The sequence below is a fragment of the Beta vulgaris genome, chromosome 5 (assembly GCF_026745355.1).
Source record: "Beta vulgaris subsp. vulgaris cultivar EL10 chromosome 5, EL10.2, whole genome shotgun sequence".
Classification (NCBI taxonomy): Eukaryota; Viridiplantae; Streptophyta; class Magnoliopsida; order Caryophyllales; family Amaranthaceae; genus Beta; species Beta vulgaris.
Window position 1 is genome coordinate 4,691,149 of NC_079206.1, and position 24,010 is coordinate 4,715,158.

The 24,010-nt window shown below is 35.7% G+C and overlaps 2 protein-coding genes across 3 annotated transcripts; both read right to left on the reverse strand.

Annotated features, from left to right (window-relative positions):
* Window positions 1-10,889: 10,889 nt before the first annotated feature.
* Window positions 10,890-12,986, reverse strand: LOC104892335 (hypothetical protein). Its single transcript, XM_010678239.4, has one exon. It carries the CDS (start codon window positions 12,748-12,750, stop codon window positions 11,041-11,043), a length of 1,710 nt encoding a protein of 569 aa, XP_010676541.2. The 5' UTR covers window positions 12,751-12,986; the 3' UTR covers window positions 10,890-11,040.
* Window positions 12,987-13,837: 851 nt separating this feature from the next.
* On the reverse strand, window positions 13,838-23,147 carry LOC104892336 (uncharacterized). 2 transcript variants are annotated; one of them, XM_010678240.4, is made up of 14 exons: window positions 22,762-23,147; window positions 22,609-22,659; window positions 22,456-22,516; window positions 22,335-22,367; window positions 21,022-21,146; window positions 20,239-20,373; window positions 19,575-19,651; window positions 19,202-19,461; window positions 17,339-17,395; window positions 17,050-17,218; window positions 16,234-16,291; window positions 16,065-16,150; window positions 15,929-15,985; window positions 13,838-14,337 (listed from the first exon to the last, which is right to left on the reverse strand). In XM_010678240.4, exons 1-14 carry the CDS (start codon window positions 22,943-22,945, stop codon window positions 14,257-14,259), a joined length of 1,434 nt encoding a protein of 477 aa, XP_010676542.2. In that variant the 5' UTR covers window positions 22,946-23,147; the 3' UTR covers window positions 13,838-14,256. The 2 variants fall into 2 exon arrangements, with proteins under 2 accessions (XP_010676542.2, XP_048501090.1); XM_048645133.2 differs by having other exon boundaries at window positions 21,022-21,126; window positions 22,762-22,791.
* Between the last annotated feature and the right edge of the window lie 863 nt (window positions 23,148-24,010).

Sequence of the window (24,010 nt, forward strand, 5' to 3'; positions counted from 1 at the left end):
TTTAAGTATTTATTTTCATCTTCTTTTCTCTTTGTTTTCTAGTATGAACTTTAACTATTATTCTCTAGTTTATTTATCTATTTCATTATGCTTGAGTAGTTCTTTTATCTATGGTTAAGTTGAACCCTAGTATGAATTAAACCATGATTATTTTTTAAAATCTCCAAATTAGTTGTTTATTTGTTCTTACTTAATTGATTGTGCATACTCCAATACTAGATTAGGGATAACTAGTATTGCTCTAATTCCATTGTTCTGATCACAATGGGAGTTGGATTTTGACGGATTTGGGTATTTCAATTAAGGACATGAAGTTCTCCATGGGAGTAGGTAGAACGGATTGTTAGGAAGTTAGAGTGTCACGTTTAATGTCTTTAATTTGCATGATTCCACAGGAGTAGGTTTAAGTGCTTATTAAGAAAGCCATAAATACTCAGGAGAGGTTTATGGTACTTTATAGGGTGAACTTTTTCTTTTGAACATTTAATTGATTAGTTTGGGGTAGGAATTATTTTGTATTAGTTCATGCTAGTGGAGATACTTAACTGTAGAATATTTTATTTATATATTGATTAGTATAGTTCATTCAACCATTATTAATATTAATATCCTTTAGTCTTACGAAGGGCTAATCATAAAACAACTTTTTCTTTGTGGGATGACTTACTCTACTATATAGACTATCGTTAGGAGGATTAGTTAGGTTATTTATTTTTGTTAGGTGCGCGACACATGTTCATTTGACTATCAAACCATACGCACGCCAAATATGAAGAACTAGATTATGAACATTTTGACTAATACAAATGAACATGTACCAACAAAGATGCACATATGTTCATTTGGCTTGTTAGTCATGTACTTATGTTCATTTGACTTGGTATCCATATATATTTGGCTTATTAGCCATGTACATGTGTGCGCACCATGCTTTATGTACAAGTGTGCGCACCATCTAGGATTTGGATTCAGGCTAAATCATGTGCTTTATGGAAAAAAAAGGATCACTATATTAAAAAAACTAGATAATAATAAAGATGAGTAGATATAGATTGTAAAGGTTGATTATGTAAAAGAAAATGTTACTATGTCACAAAGTGAAAATTTCATTGTGATAAATCAATGTAAGAATAAGTGAGTACATTGAAAAAAACGGTCACTATGGTAGATAGTAACGTGTAAACTAAGATTTTAAAAAGTTACTATATAAAAAAGGGTTATTATATTAATTAAGTGAATTTGGTATACAATAATATTAATATGGACTAGGTTTATACAAGACTAACTCATTTTAAATATCCTCTAGTTATCTCTATTCTGATACCTTAAGATATTAGTTTTTTTGAAGTGAAGGGGTGAACCTTTAAATTTGATAGGGAATGGGATTTACAAATTGAAACTCTTTCTATTTCCTTAATTTTTCTACATTTAATTTGCTCGGGAAAACATCATACGTGTAGATGGTCTTCTTTTGTCCACAAAGATGACCTTTTCAAGGTTTTGCTTGTGAGAAGGAGGTCCAGCATACCTCGAACTCTCCAGAGTTTCTTCCTCCATATGTTTCTCATCCATTTTGACTATATCTTCTCCTCCACTGGTGTTTTCTGAAGAGAAATGATTTAACTTCATCCTGAACATTCAAATTCATCACATGAAGTTCAGGGGTTAGTACGCCTAAATACATACTCCCTACTCCCTACTCCCTACTCCCTACTCCCTCCGTCCCATTTTATAGTTCCCGTTTATTTTAGGCACGAGAATTGAAAAATAATGATTATTATATACTTGTATTAAGAGTTGTTTTTTTTTTGAAATTATTGTCATAAAAAAATGAAAAAGAATGAGAACATCATACAATTAGTAGATCCTGGACCAAGGTGTAGGATGAGCATCCTACACCAGCTCCAAAATGCAAGGCAAGAAGAATGAAACGCACCATTCAACATGCAAAAAAGTAATTGATTTGACAGCTAATGTACATTTTCATTACATCCAGTGTACATGTCGAAAAGTCAAAAAGTAACTGATTTGACAGTTACTGTTCACCATTTAATAACTGATTTTAACTGATTTGATGTCAACCGTCATCATTTGCCCCCATATATTGTTCACCACTTCTCTCTTTTCCACACTCAACCTCCTTGTACATTCTTGGCTTCGTGGTTGTTCATTAACAAAATCAAAATGTACAATGACAACCCCCCAGCTGAAAGTAACCCAATTCTTGAAGCTGATGTCAAGTGAGTAATTTGCAATCTTTGTACACTAGTGGGTTGATGTTTGTTCACTAATGAAATTCAATATGTACAATTACAGTACCATATCGAAATTCAATAAATCACAATGTACACTGATGGTCATTACTATTGTTCACCAAACCATATACATTTGTACATTAAAAAAAATTGTTTTTCAGCAAATAAATGAGAGAGAAAGAAAGTGAAAGAGTGAGTGATGAGAGAGAAAGAGCTGATCCACTTTCAAAAACACTGTCAAAAGCCAGCCACATGGGCAAGGTGTAGGATGCTAATTTGCGAACATCATATGGGTGGGCATGTAAAAAAGGAGAGAGAGTAAAAAAATGTTTTTTGTACCCAACCAATGAGAGTTGAAAAATATTAAATGAGGGTGTAAAAAACCTATGTGAAAAGGTGGAGAGAGAAAATAAAAAGTGATGTTCAAAAATAAAAAAAAAAGAAATAGGAACAACATATTAGGACACCTAAAATAGAATAAGAGAACTATAAAATGGGACAGAATGAATAGGATCTTGACCATTACACGTCTTAGCATTATCTATAAACTCAAAAAAATACCCTCAAAACTTGAAATCTTCTAAACGATGGCCTTATTTTTTTTATTTTTTTTTTATTTTTTTTTTTATTTTTTTTTTCAACTACTTTTGTTGGCCCTTAAATCATCATAACCATTCTCCAATATTTTCTGAGTTTTAGGGGCCAACTTTCATAATTTTACTATAAATGTAAAAGAATGATCACGTGAGATCTCATTCTGGAAATTTTAGACCTAATGAGTCCGGGTCGGGTGTGGGACTTGAAGAGCATGGGTCGGACCCAGGTTTGCATATGTTAGATCCAGACCCAACCCGTAGGCCCATTTACATATTAGAATTCTTTTTTTTTTACTAAAGTCTAAGGTTTTATGAGTTGTGATTTTGTTAACTCGTTAGTGTTATAACTCAATCAAAGACTTGTAACTTTGTAAGTTGTAGCATTTTAAGATTTTATTAGTTAATTTTTAAAATTTTGTTTAGATAATGCTTTAACCTCGGATGGATGACATATATTAGGGCGAAATTTTTTAATTACATATATTAAAAATTGTGATGAAAACCTAAAACTAAGGACCCCTTTAGGACAGGTAGACCCGCTAGATCCAGCAGATTTGGGTGTGGGTCTGAAAAATCTAGACCCAACGGATCTGGGGTGGGTTTGAAAAAATAAACGGGTGTGGGTCGGCCCACTACATTGTCATCCCTACAATTTTTTATTATTACGTAATTAAATGTATCATAGTCAAGGTTGAATCATGCAAACTGCGAAAAGCAAATAGAGCAAACAATAAAGATGGATGGAAGAGGGAGATGTGGTAGTTCAGTGGAGTACCACCTAGAGATGGCAATGGGTAGGATCTGGACAGGGTCCTCTAGAATCCAGATCCGTTTTTAGGTAAGGATCCATATCCTACCCGGATCCACTGGGTAATAAAAATGAGGATCCAGATCCGTATGGATCCTATGGATTTGGGTCCAAAACGGATCCAAAACGGATCCTTGCCTATTGTCTTCAAACTAACCTAATTTTCATAATAGTTAAAGATTTTAAATGATAAAGTTATCTAATATCAACCAAAAAATACATTTAATTTTTGAAATATAACCATTTCAGCTACTTACAAGTATTCAATTATCAAACTGTAGATTAGTTATCAACCCAATGTTTGAACTTAGTTATCCTGTAAATTCGCACAAAAATCACACATTAATTAAAATAATAATCCGAAATTCAAGCGAAAATCCATTTTACATGTACTAACTAATATTATAATATTATAAAAATATAATATTAAATTATAATAATATAATAAAAATGGGTACACGGATCTAGATCTGGGTAATAATTTAGGACCCGGTCCAGATCTGTTTTTTTAAGGAGGATCCAGATCCTACCCGGATCCATAGGGTCCAAAATTTGAGGATCCAGATCCGTCAAAAATGGATATGGATCCACGGATCTGGGTAGGGTCCATTACCCACTGTCATCTCTAGTACCACCCCGAATTCCAGGGCATTGCCCAATATTCGAATCCTCTTCCCAACAATATGTTGGACATTTAATTCTGGACTGTTTAGCTTTATACCCAACCTCTAAGCGGTGTGCCCTAATCTTTGGACCAATTATTTTTCCTAATCAAAAAAATAAAATAAAAATAAAGATGGACGAAAAATAATTTGACTATACGACACTAGCTATATATATTGGGAGCATGAAGCAATTTCAAATACTCCCTCCGTCCCAAAATATAGTTCCCATTTTCCTTTTTTCACGGTAATTTATGCAAGTAAAATATAAGATGGATAATAATGATTTTTTGTTTATTTAAATAAATGTTGTATGTAAAAAGATGATGTTAGGAGAGAGAATGGAGAATAATTGGTGAAAGAGCATTAATTGTAACATTTTGGTTGAATAAACAAAGGAAAAAAACAAATTTCAAGAAGCAAATAAATGATGGGACACGATTTTTCTAGACAAATTACGGAAAAATGTGAAACTAAATATGGAAATGGGAACTATATTTTGGGACACCCAAAAAGAAAATGGGAACTATATTTTGAGACGGAGGGAGTAGTATTTCATCAAACACTACTTTCTATTATTTATAGAATTTTAACTTAGTCCAACAATTGAAAGCTACTCCCTCCGTCCTCTATTAGTTTACACGTATTCTTTTTAAGGGTGTCCCTTATTAGTTTACCTCTTCTTTTTTTTTTTGCTTTTTTTGAAATGAGACTACAAACTTTCATCACACATACATTCAACTTTAATATAAAATAATAGTTTCACTTTCTTTCTATGAGCCACAATATTATTTCTCCTAAATCTCTGTGCAAAAGAAATGGGTAAACTAATAAAGGACGGAGGGAGTATTTTAAAAGTTATTGTCGAACATGTTCTAAGTCGGTGATATATAAACCGGAAACTTCTCGAGAGTATTATGTCATGCATGACCCTATCTAATTAAATTTATCAATTATCATGAATCACGGTGCCTAGGAAACATGCACCTCGAACTGCTAGCTGGTGCTTAAAGCCAGAAACATACTATTAATTCAAATAATTAAGCTAATTAATCAACCTGTTACAACAACACAGGTAAGCTAGCAATAAAGAATTGTGAGAAGTAACTGCTCTAAGCGTAATATTGGCAGTGAACAATGTAATGCTATGTTTCCTACATCGAAGACAAACGACATGAAGTATGGGAAGAGGTTCGAGACACTTCTTGCCAAATTAAGAGAAGGGGGGAAAAAATTAATGGCTGTTGAAAGTCTAAATGTATAATTTTGACTCTTAAAACTAAAAAGTCGTTTAGCCCTCCCAAAAGACACTTGATATGTCTCAAAATATAGTTTCCATTTTTCTTTTTTCACGGTAATTTATGCAAGTACTCCCTCCGTCCCATAATATAAGTCCCAAAGTGTCCCAAAATATAAGTCTTGTTTCTATTTTCAATCAATAATTATACCCAAAATACCCTCATGAAAATAATTTAACTCCCAAAAAGTCCTCATAATTTCAGCTTCCAATGCACTATTAATGATCAAGTAGTATCTCATAACCCATTGAACTCCTCTACACATTAAACTATGCAATATTAATGTTAAGTTTTTATCTTTTTGTTAAAAAGAAAAAAACATGTAAGTGCTTCCCAATAAAAATGAATCTTTTTATTCAAATAAAACAAGATTCTAGTTTACCTTAATTCCCATGTAAAAACAGAATCATGACTTATATTATGGGACGGAGGGAGTAGAATATAAGAGGGATAGTAAAGATTTTTTGTTTATTTAAATAATGTTGTATGGGAAAAGATAATTTTAGGAGAGAGAATGTAGAATAATTGGTGAAAGAGCATTAATTGTAACATTTTGGTTGAATAAACAAAGAAAAACAAAATTCAAGAAACAAATAAATGATGGGACACGGTTTTCTAGACAAATTACGAAAAATGTGGAAATAAATATGGAAATGGGAACTATATTTTGGGACACCCAAAATGGAAATAGGAACTATATTTTGGGACAAAGGGAGTATATTACTTGTTGAAAGATGTTACAGACATATCTTTTATTTACCCAAAACAAAGACATGTCTTGGCAAGCGGGAAAAAGAAAAGGTTAGAAACAAAGTCAAAATTGACTCAAAATAAAATAAACCATATGAATAAATTTGTAAATCTTATACAAGAATATGATAGTTTATCCTTTAACCTCATATTCTTAATTTCTTATGATTTCTTAATTCCTACTACATACTTTTGAGTATCAAATGTTAACCCTTTATAGTGATTGAATAAAGGTAGTAATGTGGATTTCTCTATCACTCTATATTTCCATAATATAGGATCTATATGTGTGCATGGATAGTGCACAATGAGAGTGTTGTTTGTCCAAAAATCTCCAATCTCCAATCTCAATCAGTATTTTGTATGATAAAAAAAACTCATATTACATATGCTTTTTTTGTCAAGTAATTTGACATTTATTAAATTTGCATAGTCATAATATACTAATAAAGAGCGTCCCTTATATTATCTATACTTAGTAGGTAAAGATTGAGTATTTGAATCTGTTACTAATTTGTTGTTTGCCAATTGTGCTAATCGAATAATCAAAGGGTCGTATTGTGCTAGTTAGTACTTTAATACATCTGCATCCTTTGTAATCAATCCCCCGAGCTCGGCGATCACCTTTTTCTTCACTGTCAATTCTCTCGCCAAGTGTGGGAATAATGGCTAGGGCTATGGAATGTCAAATGGGTCTTCCGATCCCTTGCTGCCTAAGGGACTTATTTGACCAATGGCATGTTGCGTCGAAGAATTGTTTCTTCAAGAAGGTGTGGTGAGCTTCCTTTTTCATCATAATCTGGACCCTCTAGAAGGAAAGAAATGCTCGGGTCTTCAATAATATCTCAAGCTCCTTGTCAAGCCTTCAAGACTTGATTCTCCTAAGGATAGGATGGTGGATCAGTGCGTGGAGTGACCCATTTCCATACTTCCCCACTGATATCCAAAGGAACCCGAGCTGCCTGTTTTGGAGTGCTCCCCAGGCATCGAAGTCTGTCCTTCCTCAGCCTTCATCATGGTCTCCTCCAATATCTGGGCGTCTAAAATGGAACGTGGATGCGTCTTTCAATCCCCGTCTCAACCGATCCTCAATTGGTGGTGTCCTTCGAAATCATATTGGGCACTTCATTTGCCTATTTTCGTGCTCCATTCCCACTATGGAAATAAATAGGGCGGAAGTGCTTGCCATTCATAGGGCAATATCAATCTCATTAGCCCATGATTCTTTTCAGTCCAGTTTATTTGAAATAGAATCAGATTCCAAAAACGCAGTCGCCTGGTGCAACGGAAGTAGTGGGGGGCCATGGAACTTAAACTTCCAACTCAACTTCATTAGAAGATCTTGTCAATCAGGCTGCATCGCCAATATCTATCACAAAGACCGCTCTTCAAATTCAGTGGCGGACGCCCTAGCCAAGCAAGGCCTTCTTAGGCTGGATAACTTCGTCGCATGGTTATGATCCTCCCATGTCCAAAATTATTCTCAATATCCATGTATCTAGCTTGAGCCTTATTCGCCTGTCGGCCTAGTTCTAATCTCATGTAATCTGTTTCACTTGGGCCTTTAAGTGGCCGTATTAATGAGAATAAACAAACTATAAAAAAAAATACATTTGCAAGGAGGAATTATGTTATGTTGATGTGATTACTCAGTAGAGACGGAACTGTAAATGACATAGAGTCCTGGCGAACTTGTAAATACAAACTTCAAATGTTTACACTTTATTTGGATAGCAAAGAGAGTCAGGTTGGGATGGAAGGATAAGATAGTGGAGGGTAAGACTGAGCTTTATGTAAAATCTGATTAGCGGTCAAAAAGTTGTGTATTCTCATTAGGTTATCACAATATATAGTACAAGTTATTTGGGAATCGTTATCACAACATTTAGTACAACCTATTTTAGGATTCCTACAATGAAATGAATTCCTACTATGTATAAATACTCCTTTTGTATACATATCCTCAACAGATTCCTCCCAAATCTTTCCAACATGGAAAGAATTTGGTTTATTAAAAGTACACCAAAAAAAATAATTTCAATGTTTGATTGGTGTGGTGAGCGCTAACTTCAACTTGGTTGATTTTGTCAGAAAAGAAAAAAAAAGTTGAAATTCCCTCTTCCTCTTCATGTTCTGTAAAAAGTTAGCCGTTTTTGCGATAGATTTAATTTAAGTCTTATATAAAATTTATGTTGTTTTGGTTTCAAATCGTCCAAACAATTAAACATAATAAACAGAAAAAAGAAACGTCACATAGTTACATAGACACATCTCTTGCACTTTAATAAATGCCTAAATGATTTTTCTGAGGGAACTTAGCCACTTAGGACCCATTCGTTATCGTTTTTTGTTTTCAATTTTCATTTCTTTTTGAAAACTAAAAACCAAAAAACAGGAAACCAGAAAAAGTGGTTTTCACTTTTTAGTTGTTAGTTTTCAAAATCATCATGTTCCCAATAGATTTAACTAATTTTTTTATTTATTATAAGACTATATTATATGACTTTGAAAATCAAAAAACTAAAAAACATAAAACCACAGTATTATCGAACGGGTCCTTAACAGTTTGTTTTGTATTACAAAATGGCCGTTGTGGCCTATCGGTGGTTTATCGGTGATGTATGCCCTAGTTTTGCTGGTTGGTGGGGGAGGTGGCCTTTTGGTACCTTATAATTTCAGGTAAGGTAGCGATGAAAATGGACTCTTTAGGTCTGTAATTAGGAGGTGACAGTTTGATTTTTAGTTTCAATTTGGTCTAATTCCAACAAAATCTGAAATTTTATCAAAGCCCAATCCAATCAATTTTCTTTTAATACTTGTTAGTTGTTACTTTGTTATTTTGTATCCAGTCCAAATAAGTGAGAGTACTTTTATTTTTGGGCCCAATGGCTCATTCTTAATTTCTAATACGTTGCCACGTGAGCCCAGATAGTGGCTTATTGGCCATAAACCTTGATATAAATCTTTAAGATAAACATAATTACATCCTAATTACATTAGGAGTTTACAAAATAATATATACTAGCTTCAAACCCATGGAAAACTTTTTTTGTTTTATAAATTTACGATTTTATGATAATTTCCTTGAAAATTGAAAAAGTAAAGATATAAGTAGTGACACATAATTTAGCCTATATACTAAGGTCTTGTTTGGTTGTATATAGAGAATCATATTTCCTAGGAAGTTATTTTTCCATGTATTTGAAATTCCTAAGAAGTGTAAAATTGTCTTTGGTTGATAATGGGAAGTAGGACTTCCTATGGGAAGCTCTACTTACCTAGGGGGACCTAGGTAAGTAACTTCCTCCATTTTGGAGGAAGTAGAACTTCCTAGAGGTGATCATAGGCCGGGCCGGGCCGTGACCAAAAAAATTGCCCATTGGTCGGGCCGGGCCGAATTTTTGTGTCCAAAGTCCGCTATTTCGGGCCTAAATCAGCAGGCTTTGCGGACCAAAACGGGTCGGGCCAAAAAATAGACTTAAAAGTCGTTTTTGGCTTGCCCAAAGCCCGCCCAAAGCCAAAAAAAATACGGGCGGGCCGAAAAATTCTACCCAAAATCCGACCCAAAAACGGGCCGGGCCAAAATGATCACCTCTAGAACTTCCTAGGAAGTGCAAATTCCCATGGTTTTGCCAACCAAACAACTTCATATACTTCTACTTCCTAGGAATTTGCACTTTCTATGATTTATTTTGTCAACCAAACAAGGCCTAAAAGTAGATAAATAAAAGTAACTGACTATATGTTATCCATTTCGGTTAAAAAAGAAGTGTCACTCAATTCAGCTCTTTCTTCTATTCTTATAAACAATAAGGTTGGAACTTCTCTAGATTACAAAAAAAATCCAAATATGTTGCTTGCAAAACCTCTCTAGATTATGCATAATACAAAAATGAATCAAAAAATTTGATGTTAGCAACAAGAGTAAAGGTTTCCGATGGACATTGGAAAAGGCCTTGACGGTCCGTTTGGTAGTTGGTCATAAATGGTGGTAATGGGAATGAATTTGTGTGTAAATTTGTGAAAAATATCATTGTTCATTCCCATGGTAATGCTAATTTATCCTAAATGTCCACTTTCCTTCTTGAATTTCCATTCCCATCCAATACCACCTTATAGGTGGTAATGAGTGGTAATGAAAATTGCTTCTCCTTGGAGGCAAAAACACAAGTTTAGGGGTGAGATTGTTTGCCCATGGAGAAAAAATGTCTCCCCTTTAAGGGTGCTTTCATAATAAAATTATACTTAAAATTCATTCCCATTACCGCAATTTATTAACGATTACCAAACGGGCCGTCACGAGTGCATTGATAACCGCCTTATTATCGCTTCAATTCAATATCTAAATGGAGGAAACCACGACTTATGATCACTAATAGACCATTTCAGAGCACAAGGAAGCATCACCAGTTGAATTTCGGATGTTAAACCCAACTGTTAGAGTTATTTTAGAACTCTAGAGAATCCAAACACCTCATTGAGTAGTATCCATGACATGTAATGTAATGGCGAAATCCAAGCAGCATGAAATTCATGTAATATGAATTAATATCCGCAAAAAGAGTCAATATACCCAAAAATAATCCCACATATACAAGCTATGTATTGAGCTTATAGTATCATATAGTACAGTACAACTATTCTTTTTCTGGAAAACAACGGTCTTGAATTTCATAGCAAATCCAAGCAGTAAATACAACAATTGTTCAAAATTCTTGCTACCAAGCTATACGGTTCTGGAACTAGAGCTGAAGTTAAGCTATTCCAGAAATGGAAAGTGTAGGACTCGTTGAGGATCTTTCCTAACATAGCATCCTGATGAGCTTTTTCACTGTCTGTTACTGGCGCGACGAAGTATCTCTGAATATGATATGAACTGATAGGAAAGAACATCGATGCAGGCTGCACTTTCAACATCTTCTCTTTATCACCATCAATTGCTTCAGTAGACAGATTTCCAGCCACTCTAGTTAAAAGCTCAGCACCATTCCATCTCAGCAAGGTATCATCATACGACGAAAAGAACTCCAACATACATTGCTTAACAAACATACTATTCTTACTGAAAGCCATGACAGCACCATTCAGAGCACTTTGAGGGGCTAACTCCTCCATGCCAACCGAATTTCTAAACGAAGATATCGGCTTGAGTACAACAACATCACAGTCGAGATATACACCACCATACTTGTATAATGCTGCAAGCCGGATAAGTTCACTGTAATGAGTAGAGTAAAATCTTGTAGTCCTCCAATCATGCCAAACAGTAGCAAATATACTTGTAGGTGTATCTTTCAGCAATTCCTCCAAATTCGGCATTACAACAGCAATCCTAAAACCATCCTTAAGAAACTCCTTGAAGAAATCAAGCTCAATTGTCTCAGAAAACACAACAACACATGCATCCGGGTGATGAAAAAACACACTCTCAACCCCTCTTCGATGCCTCACAGTATACATCCAAGGAGGTGAATTCCACACCATAAACACCCTCATAGAACACTTAAATTTCCTGAAAAACACATCCATAAAATTCGAAAACGACAAACGACGTTCCAGTCCTGGAAAATACCCCCACCTTCTACCACCACCACCACCACCAGTATACACAAACCCTGAAGATTCAGACTTGTTAACTACAACAGAATCTGCAACTTTCTGGGTGTTTTCTTGATCCATCTTTTTACCCAAATCTTTCACCAACTCAATAATCAATGCCTTCTGCATAACTTTATCTCCTCTAGTAAGTCCAGTAACACCAAACCCATCTGGGTCTTGCAAAAGCGGATTATTCACCGGATTCAAAACATCAAAATTAGACCTAAACATTTTATCTCTCCTCAAAAAATCACTCTTTTTATCAAACCAATCTCCCCAACCTTCTCTTAGTGGCCAAATTTTAGACCCTAATTTCAACAAAAGAGCATCTTCAATTCCATTCACTTTCACCAATTTCCTTCTAATTCCCTCATCAACAGGCACATCATCTGAACCAAACGCGGCCTTACTCCGATCATCACCATCAACATGATCATCATCAGAAAGAAACGGTGTCGTATAATCACCCCATTTTTCGATATCGTCGATAGATCGCCGATTAAATGCGAGACGAACAACGTTGGAAACATGATCGAAATAATAACCAGAAATTTGAGATGGGTCGTTTTGTTTACCTACGAAATCGAGGATGTCTTCGTCAGATAAAAGGGTGGTTGTGATGTCTTCATCATCGAGTTGTGGAACGTCGTCGTTTTGGTGGGATAATGTTTGACGGTCGGTGGAGAGGCGTGTGTAGAGGAGGAAGACTGATGAGAGAAGTAGGAGTGTTGCAGTGAGTGCGCAGTAGTAAGCGACATAGTTGTTGTTGTTCCTCTTCTCCATCAGAATTTAGAATTCAGATTTTAGACCAGGATGTTGGTTAGTCTACTACTGTCTACTCTACATTGGGGTGTTTGTAATAAGAGCGGAAAAGGAGCTGAAACTGATAAGTTAGCTAAAATTCGTAATTTTTAGTAAGAGATTTGTTTATGGGTTCTTTGATTTTGGTGTGGGACAAATCTAACATGGGCAGAAGCTCAGAAATGCAGCAATGCAGCAATGAATGGAATGCTTGATTAGTCAAAGCTAATGTAGCAATAAGCCGCCAGTATGAGAATCAAGTTCCTGTAGTTGGTATCCAAAGCACAGGACAAGTTGAATGAACTTTGTCACTGACTCTCCGTCTTGAGTCTTTTCACGTTGTAATATAAAAACCCAAAAAAACGAGTAGGTCTCATCACAAGCCTACCCGGGGTTTTTCCGACAATGAATGAAAACAATTTAGGTGACTTATGTCAAAAGATCTCCTCATTAAAGGATTCAGGTGCTACTACTCGAGTTGAAGCTGCTGCTTTTACCTCTATACTAGTATATTTTTACATCAAGTAGCATTTTCATTTTAAATGTCACTATATTCAATCAATTCACTATATGCAATAGTAATTGCTATATACTTATACAACTATACATTTGAGATATATTTTGTTTCATTTGTGGATGTACCAATTCCTTGTAAGTGGGAGGATTTTAGAGATCCTGCTTTGCAAGGAGGGAAAATAAAAAAGACCAACCATTAGATCAACCCTGATTCTTATTTCATTGACTTTGTAAGGGGGAAAAAAATCTAAAACTCCAACGAACGATACCCGAGTGTAATAAATGATAACCTGTTAAATGGGAAATGATGCAGGTATGAATTTCAGTTTTAAGTTACTTCACATTTTAGTGGTGTGTCTTTGCTTTTCTCCATTTTTTCTCTCCTCTTTTCTGAGATAGGTATGTTATACATTTGACATTTTCTTTCTCTTGGATAGGTAATCAGGAAGCTTGGTTCTTTCCCTTAATTAAAAAAAAAAAAAAAACAGAAACAGATTGAACATAGACACCATGGACATAGTAAACATAGACTAGTGTATGATTCAGATATTGATTTAACTTAAGGAAATAAAGTGTAATCTGTAAATCTGTTCAGTAAAATCCAACTGTTCTCACTGAATCAATACATTGCAAACCCTGATGCTAAAAATTCTTCTATTAACTGATTTTGGTCAATAACAAGGCTCAACCATCTAAATATCTAACCAGTATGGAAAACTACTGCTTCTCTGATGCCAAAAATACTTCAATCCACTATGTTACAACAAAGATTCCTCCGTGGGGATGACTACCAGATGAGCTACATTAGCCACATGTTTCTTTTGGGACCTTCACTGGATGATGAAAGACGACGAATGTCACTGGTGAATATTGCACAGCACCTAACTTTAAAGCACCAACATAAATGAACCATTTATATGCTGACAATTGTCAAAGTTGGACAGACTAGGAGCTGTATGATATGACTGCAACTCAAGTCACCGTAGTAATCAACTTCCTCAACCATCTGTCGTGGTTAAGCATTGCACTTGTACTGTCAACTACCAAGATGATCTGGAACAAAGATCCAAAAGGACACTTAAGATACTTTCTGGAATATTCAATATAGCAAGTACTATCCTCTGGACAATCATCCAAAAGGTGCACACTTCCAAGTTCAATCAACGAAATTAATATAAGAACAATTTCACATTGTCCCTTGGCTATAATAGAAAGCAACTACTACCATTAACAATTAACATAACACCAAGATTATGTCTTGGGTATCAGCTAAAAATGACACAAACATAACCAATACGAAAATAATAAAAAATGTTACAAGTTGGACTATAGAGGTAGTGAAGTGACTAGAGGACTCTATCCGGGTACTTGTTTAAGCTAATACCCCCAAAGTGACTATAACTTTACTTGAAACAAACTACTCCCTCCGCCTCAAAATACATAGCCCATTTGCTTTTGGCACATAGATCAAGGAGGGAGTATAAGGTGTGCATTTGGAAGATATTGAAGTTTATATAGTGGATGTGACTGCCTGCCTAAAGATAGAGGAAAATATATAATATTATATTGAGGAATATGAGTGGTAGACGTGAGTTGAATGTCCTAAACTCCTAATCCAAATATACAATTATGTGTAATAAGTTGTTAACTTAGAGAATCGAGCTAAAAGTTCACACTTCAAGGCACACCAAAGAGGAAATAACTGCAAAAAGCGCCAGTCAAATGTATCTTAGAGAAGCAAATATCTCCAACTTAGTCGAATCATCGATCATTATGGAAAAAGTTGACAGAGATACACATGCTCGTCAACATTTAACATCTCTTCAAAGTTTGCGGTTAACACTCACATGGAGCCCTCCAATTCTTCTGAAGAATCAGACAATGCCTACTCCACAAGTAATATTCCAGAGCTATTAACACACTACCCTCTATCCTAGGTAGTCCCACAGCCGTTCTTTATCTCCCAGCATTTCCCCCTAAGTGAGTTATATGGTCAACAAGAGCAGAAAGCTAAGCAAGGCATTCATTAGTCCTTGAAGCGGCAGCCGCAGTGCAAGGATTTCTGCAATGAAGCATAGGATACACCAAGTATCAAGTTTCTCTTTTTCAAACCATGCGCATATACAATGAGAAAGCATCCTCAACCAAAAGTAAAAAAGGATAAGTGGATAACAACTCTAAATTGAAAGCCCTTTCAATTCATTGCCTTCTACCCATTTTTCTACAGACAAAGTGAAGCTAAAGACAGGGTAAAGACCTTAAAAATCCTCATATAAACCCATTTAAGAGACTGACCATACAAGCCAACCATAATTAAACTTAATTAGCAAGCTTCAAAGTAACTATTGTCCTCAGCTCAAAAGCTTCAAAGGCTGAAAGCAGGATTTCAGGGCAAACACAACATTTACTTCTTGCAGTAAAGTTGCAACATTGAAGCTTCGATCAAATACAGCCATAAATTTTCTATTGTAGCCTTTGTCTTAGAAAGCGACTGGATGACAGCAAGAGAGGTATCCCTATTTTTGTCAAAGACCTTCAGCACCAAATAGACTTTATGCAAAAAGAAAAAAGGAACAAAAAGAGCAGGGCCGAACACAGAGAAAATCCTTATAATTATTATATGCGTCTTAATAAGAAAGCAAACCTGGAGCGCCGCATAAGCTATAGCAGTAGCATAGTAAAAGTTTGCATTTCCAGTACCCTGTCACAACAATCAAGTGACAAAATGAAGCACGCTCTCACCAAGGTAGCCAAAAAGAAGAGGGGTAATAACAACATACCCTCCATATCCACAGGTTGTGCATAACAGGACTTAGGAGATTAACGCCAACATACCCACAGAAGAGGACAAAAGAGAAATGCATATCTGCAAACCAAAAGAAATTTATTTTCAAATGCCAATCCATTTTAAATCCAAAAAAGAAAAATCAACGATTTTTTTGGACTTGCCCGCTAATTCGTTTATAAACAAGCCAAGCAGACCTAGGCACAGAGCGGAATCTGCAACCTGCAAAAACAAGAAAGAACCAAGTGAAGGATACGTTAGGTACATAGCATGATAGCACAATAGTAGCACTGAACAAATGTCAAGTAGTTGTCGTTCCAATAATATTGTGATTATTATCAAATAAATAGTTGGCGGAATACAAAATGAGGCGTGCCATGCTTGGTCTTGACCTCAAAAAGCCTGTCGACTTCCCCATCTCCAGCAATTTCTCACTATGGCCTTTCCCAAGGACAAGTAACCAATAAAATATGATCCATTTTGGACAGATCTGACCACCAGTTTCAAATGAACGACTTCATTCTTAAGTAACTATTCATAAGAAATTCCAATTTTTTATTCAGCCAAACTAGCACATTCTTTCTTTCGAACAGCCTATTACAGCCAGTCCCAAAAGCACCCACTCGTTAGATCAGATGTGAAACCTTCGAGCACTACACTTGACGAGCATTGGAAATCAAAAGTTGCCTTCCATGATAATTCCTCAAGACTCCAGGTTTCATATAATTTATCAGCACGGAAAGTAAAGAACAGAATTCTTTCTTAAAGATTGGTTACATGTTACAAGAATTAGGACGTAGATCTCATTCAGATGAAACCATACCACAATTTAAATCGGATGCCCCTGCCAACAAATATTTGACTTTGTATAGATATACAATTCAGAAAGACTGACGATAAGCAGATGATAATCAGCATAAAGCCGAATTAATCTGCAATGCTAACGAAAATCTAAAGCTATTCAAAGATGGGGAACTTACAGAAGGGTAAGTCTTCAGCATTGAACAGATCGCAACATAGACAAAAGCCAAGAAACAAGGCCTATGTTTCAGCCGTATGGCCAATGGCAATATCATGAAGAGAATGTTTATGTGGATTACTAGCAGGAAAAAGTTTCTGAAAAAATCAAAAACTTCTGCAAAGAAGTACCTGCCATTAGCATATCAAACAAATTAGAGCAGTCACATCAAGATTTATAAGCCAACTTCCTCTCAAAAAGAGACTTATAAGTCAACTAAATATCTCTGTGTTTCTGCAGGGTTAACTCACCATAAAACACCTATATTGGGAGACAAGTCCTCCACTCTCAGAATGAACCCATAGGTCCTGCAAAAAACACTCAAACAAGTCAAACCACAATGTGTTATATTCCCTTATTCAAAAACTTATTACACCAGAATAAGTTTCATGATATATGAACAGCTTAATATCAACATTAATCCCAATATGCCACATCGTTTCTCCCAATCAACTTTGCACAATGATTATGAAAATATACATCAATAGGAATAACTCTAACCGCATAAAGAGATAAGAGGCAATCAAGATATACAATTTTGTAAGGATGGCAATTATCACATAAGTAAGTAAATTCATCCATCTCAAAAAAAATCAACAAGGAGACTTGGACCGTTCAAGTTACTAATATCGAGCTAAGTTAGCCAGCTAGAGTATGGACATCAGACGTAGTTTCTCTAGCATCAAACTTAAGCATTCCCAAAATCTATCCTAAAACATTTTTAACTCTTTCATATTTGATTAACAAATAGAAAGGGTGTTTTATAGGGAAAGACCTGATAAGAAACTTTTAGTAGAGATAGACCAAATAAGTATAATTATTTGTTCTTTAAGACCACATTAGAACTTTCCAGCAAAGTCGGTTTTGGGGGGTTGACTTCTTATGTCCCCTTCTTTATTGTCATTTTATTTAGCAATTGCCCCCAAATTCAGATTTACTCTTTATAAAACCCTTTCAAACTAGGGGAGTTGCTGAACAAAACGACAAAAGAGAAAGGAAAAATAGTAAGTTAATCCCAAAAGGTTGGCATTTTTGCTGGAAAGTTGCAATGTGGCCTTAAGTAACAAAAATTTATACTTAATTTGTCTTTTCATTCAAAAGAAATTTAATTATCTTCCTACAAAAAACCCTTTTAATTTGGTCTTATCTAACCAAAAATCCGTAAATTAATTAGGAAGTAGAAAATATAACGGAAGAAAGCATGCAGTCTTTCCAAAAGAAAAAGTTCAACAAAAGTTGCCTTTTAACCCCCAACAAAGAATAACAAAAAAAGTGTATGACTGATTGCAAACACACCAGAAGTCAGGGCAAGGTAAGAATGATAGTAATCACTTCAGGCATGACTGATGGGAAAATCACTTGATTAGGCATGACTCAGAGGGCATTCTGGTCACTTAAGGTCATTAATTTTCTACCGAAAGCCAGTTAAAAGCAGTGATCTACAAGTCAACATGCCACACAAAGTAGTTATTTCTGTAAATAAATAAAAAACAATTACGAAGTTTGTAAATTGACTGAAAACAGCAGTTATTAACAAATCTTCCTTTTCAAGATAGTAGGAACATCTCCTAGTAAAACATGGAAATTAATTTAACATTTACAAAACCGAAACAGTATGCAGCATTGATGCTCAAGTTCTGTTCAGTTGACTCATACTTGCAAACACTATTTCAACAGAAAAAAAAAATCATCAAGGGAACTGCTCATCATATTTGAGGGGTAAAAAAAAAAATGAATACACTTCACTGATATAGAGTGCCAGAACATATTATAACATTACCCCCAATGGCCCGTAGTAAGCTGTGAATGAATTTTTAGGTAATCTTGTGAAAAAAAGGCTCATGCAATTGTTCACAGTAATGGGTGTCCATCCTCTACCTCTTTTTCTTTGTAATTTTGAATTACCATCTTTTACCAATTTAGACGTGGTACAAGCTGTAATGCCTCTACAAAGGCTCCAATTTACGGCGGGTATAAGGGACATATATATACAGGCTAAACCTAAAAACTACGAGGATCTATTTAGCCTCATTCTTACAAATGCAAAGAGACTGTTTCTTGTAGGTCCTTGACTCAAGCAGGCAGTGACAGGAAAGCCATATAATTCTAACTACCTTTTTAACATCTCTTGCAAACCACCATACTGTCTAACAGAGATTCCACACAGGACCATAATATATATTGACCAAGCTGATGCCCATAAAAGGAACAAGATAACTGGTCTCCACAAAAAAGAAGGTGATGCTAAATCAGTGTTTGGTTTCACATGTTGCAAGCTACTGTCACTTGAACTCTTTGCAGTCTCTCTGGAATTCTTTTGCAAGAACAATTTCTTAGGAGGTGCATCTGGACCATAGCCGAGCAAGAGGATCACCTTGAACACGAATATGCCAGTTAATGTGAATGATATAATTTCAAAAAACAGAGAAAGATAAAGCTTAAATAAGACAATACCAGACAAGTCACTGTCATAGAAAGAAATCGTACCGGTATAACCAGAACTGCTGGATACAGTGATACATGAGTTGCCAATACCCATCCAACAGCCGCTAGAGGTATTAATCCTGCATCCATTTAATCCAAGATGTTCAACACTAATGGAGACTTCAAGAATAACAAATAAATACTCATATATGCAAAAACCATAATTTGAAGAATATGGAAAAAAAAAAAATAGCAGTCCAGTAGAGATGCTATACATGTCATGAGTAAAGCAGATAAGAAGAAAAAAGGATGCAGATGCAGATGCAGATGCAGCGCCTACAACAAGCAAACAAAAGGTCGAGTCAAAGGTCAACTATGGTTCTCGAACAGTTCCTCTAACCTTACATTACATACCCATATCAGATACTTGATATTTCTACATTTGCGTGGACAATGTTCCATTCTGGATCAAAAACATGCAACTTTTTTTAATGAAATAGCTGAGAGTAACACTTACATATTCCCATGTCATGCACATGTAGTCAAGTCTAAAAATTTAAAATGGTTTAGGTTCTCAAGGGATAATATTGAAGCACCAGATTATATTTATAAAATCCAGTTAGATTTTCAGAAAAGGCGATTCTTCAAATCAAGTCTTCATATTGTACACATAAGAAAGAATCACGACAACAGGCAACTTATATAAGAAAAATGGTTAGTGTCTTACGAGTACATGCTCCATAAATAGACAAAACCACGAGAAAGTTTTCAAGGGGAGATGTCGATGATCCCACACATGTAAGAATTGTCAAAGGATTCCACAGGTAAAAAAGAGCTGAAATGTCCCCGGAAGCATAAATTTCTGAAACAAAAACAAGCTTACATCTAGTTAGCTCACAGAGGTAAAACTATGTAATGTAAAGGAAAAATAAGGATAGAAATGGTGAGGAGTGTGACTCCTCCTTAAAACAAGTCATCCCCCAATTAAAACTGAAGCTCCTCTTCGAGGAAAGGGTTTTAAAGCAGGAACACTCTGTTTCTGTGTTGCGAATTTTGTCTATCCAACTTAATTTATCCTATGAGCTTCCTAAATTTGATAAGGAAGGGTAAAGATCCTTTTTTTGCCATCACAACAACAAAAATGCTAACTGAATGAGGTCATGCAATCCATCCTTTTCGATGAATATATACCAAAGTAACAACCTTTCCTTCAAAGGCTAAATCGTGCATTGCATAAGAAGAAAGAAAACGTCAGTCAATGTGTAGGCTCTAGTCATCACAACTCAAATTCCCTAGATATTTCAACACATATGTTTATATTGGAAAACAACCCTTTCCTTCAACGGTAAACAATGTGCTTTAGAAATAGTGAAAAAAGGAGAGGGAAAAAAAAAGTGGGGGAGAGTAAGTTTATTCAACTAGATCGACCTAGTTGGCTACTATTTTCACCCTAAAGCAGAGGCGTGCCCAAGGCACTAGACACTAGTCCTTCTTTAATGTCAAAGATTACCTGAGACTTCCAATATTTTATCAAGGCCTAGTGATTTCAAACTCCGAAGATATACTGATTGAAGCTTTTGACCAGTTGCTCGGAGAAGCAATGCAGCAATAAAATCTGCAATCACAAATAGCAAACTATATCCAAGTGTTGATATTGACCAGAAAAATGCTCTTTATTTTGTTTGCGCTTTGAATTCTTAACTAATAAAAAGAATGCACAAGGATTCCAGGAAGTCGTATAAAAGCATAATTAACTAAAGTCCGAAATTAGCAAGAACTCGTAGAGTAAAAAACAAACAAACCCTTAGCAGTCTAGGAAGGAGGCGCAAGAGGATTGCCCTCAACAACACCAACTATGATGTGTGCAGCCAGCAGCACGACCATAAGCGGGTGCAAACCACATCAAAAACTGTGCGCTTGGGTGCAAAGATGACATAAATGACACTGGAAGTGAATTAAAACAACATATTATGTCCTTCAATCTATGTTATTTCTTGCACTCAAACCCATATAGTTCATGGAAACAACATATATCATCTTATGTGAAATAAAAAATAAATTATGTCAGTTCATCTATGTCACTCATTGCAAACAAACCCATAGTTCATGTTGTGGGCTACATCCAAGTCATAGTTCATGTTGTGGGGTCCACCCGCTTAAGGTCATGTTGTTTGCTGCACACAAACTATAGTTGGTACTGATGAGGCCAATTTTGCCCATAGCCAATTAACAAAATTAGGTCACACAAAAAGGGGTAGACCAAACACTCTGCAAAATTGATGGAATTCTATACTCCTAACACCTACTGAAAATAAGTATTCACAATGCTCATTAATTATTTTTACCATCATCCAAAAAAATAATTGTCATATATAGATCAGAACCACTAGTTTCACATTTCGTATATTATACGAATCATGATTGGATTTGCCTTGATGCCCCAGCCATTTGGAATGAATAAGGGGAAAATGGAGAGAGAGAGAGATTGGGAGATACGCAACCATTACGGATATTATTCTAGTTAAAATCATATTAAAACTGATGGTTAGGACATTGTGATAGCAATTTTTGGCCAGAAGAAGTATCATATCTATCACATTATCTCACATGTAAGCACAAATTAACAACAAAAACAAAATTAAAGCAGGTTTACACATTGTTCAATACCTAATAGCTAATCCAAACTCACTAACTAAAAGAAACAGTTATGATTAACAGTATCAACCACTAAAGTGCTAGTTAAAAGCATGAAAATACAACCCTAAAATAACAACCGAAAATCCTAAACCACTAACAACAAAAAAGGTCAAAGCAAAGATTTACCTGCACAAAATGTGGCTTGATTGCCCATCAATTCTACAAATTACAACATCAAATCATCAACAATCCAGTAAAACTATCAATCACAATCACAAAATACCAACAAAATTCACAAGTAATTTACTTTCTAACAGTTAAAGGACCAAGCACTGAGAGCAGTAATGGAGACCCATGGTACATAGATCCTACCAAAAACAAAAAACACAAAAATCAAAATACAAGAAAAACCCAGTTCAATAAACATGGAAATTAAACATGGGTTAATCTCAAAACAAACCAGCATAAGGAGAGATTAAAGCTTGGTTCTTCAACCAATAACCTTCAGCCACTGCAAAAATTTCCCAGAAAAATAAAAAGGGTAAGCACCAAAACATGTAATTTAAGTGGGATTTTATGTATGAGAAAGTAGGAGAGAGAAAGAGAGCTTTACGGCGGCGAAGAGAGGTAAGTGGCGTGGAAAGTTCAGGACGAGAAGCTAATTGAGAGAGGTTGTGTGGGAAGAAGAAGATGAGAATTAGTCTGAAAATGATTGCTGCAATTGCCCATTCCCAGAATCTTTTTACCTTCTTCTTTGAAATTGATGAAGGATTTGTGGTGTCTTCTACTTCTCCCATCTTGGAAAGTTCTTTTTCTCTCTTCTTCTATCAAATTGACAGTAGATGGATCTTAAACAGCCCGGTGTTGCGTTAGAGGTGCGATCAGTTTGTCTCCGGCATAGGAGTAGTCATGATTTGGGGATTATTATATCCAAAATTTAAACCGGATTGAAGTGAATTAGTAATTCAGATGGAACTCAATCATCGAGTTTAAACTTTTTTAACTTGGAGAATGAAAAATTAGAAGCATTGTGGGTAATAGTTCGGGTCTATTTGTCATGTTCATGTTTGTATTTGGGTCGATTTTGGTTGTGCTAAAATAATACTTCCTCCGTTTTTAATTAAATGTTACACTTTTCTTAAATTGCATGTTTTAAAATAGATGTTATATTTTTTTTATTTCCTAAATTAGAAAGTTTTATGCTGCAAAATTACTCACTTACCCTTATTTATAACAATTAACCAAAATTAAACTAACTTAATTTAACTTCATGTTACACTAATCTAAATTAATTAAACCTCCTCCTTCTCTTCTACCACCCCTCCCCCACCACCTCAGCTGCCCAGTCCCTTCCCCCACCTCACAGCCCCTTCCCCACCACCACAGCAGCCCCACCCATGCAAAACCTCCCCCACCTACGAAAACCTTCCCTACCACCACCACCACCCCCACCCACCGAAAACCACGTCATCTTCTTCGCGCAAAACCACATCGGTCCTTCATTTTCGGCGGTAAAGGTGGGATTTTCGAGGCTGGGTGGAGTTTTTGGCGGTAGAGGTGGGGTTTTGCGAGGCTGGGGCGGGGTTTTTGGCGTGTGGTAGGGGTTTTCGGGTGGGTGGGTGGGGATTTCGTCGGGTGGGGTTTTCGGGTGGGTGTGTAGGGATTTCGGCGGGTGGGGTGGGGTTTTAGGTGGTTGTGTTACCACATAATATGAAAATTGGGTCAAATGAGACTCGTTCAGATTGTTCGGATTTCTCTTCTTTGCTTTGGTTTGAGTTATTGGGTAGCGTTAGGGAGTATGGACCGCTAAGGCGCTAACTCTATGTTTAATTATCGAGAGAGATAGAAATAAATATATGATT

Bases quoted from the DNA above. Each gene is read 5' to 3' on its own strand.
- LOC104892335 (XM_010678239.4), bottom strand. From the start codon at position 12,750: ATGGAGAAGAGGAACAACAACAACTATGTCGCTTACTACTGCGCACTC.
- LOC104892336 (XM_010678240.4), bottom strand. From the start codon at position 22,945: ATGGGAGAAGTAGAAGACACCACAAATCCTTCATCAATTTCAAAGAAG. The intron at 22,517-22,608 runs GTTTGTTTTGAG...TGTTTTTGGTAG, and splicing joins TTTAATCTCTCCTTATGCTG to GATCTATGTACCATGGGTCT. The intron at 17,219-17,338 runs GTGAGTTAACCC...TGCTAATGGCAG, and splicing joins CCCAATATAGGTGTTTTATG to GTACTTCTTTGCAGAAGTTT.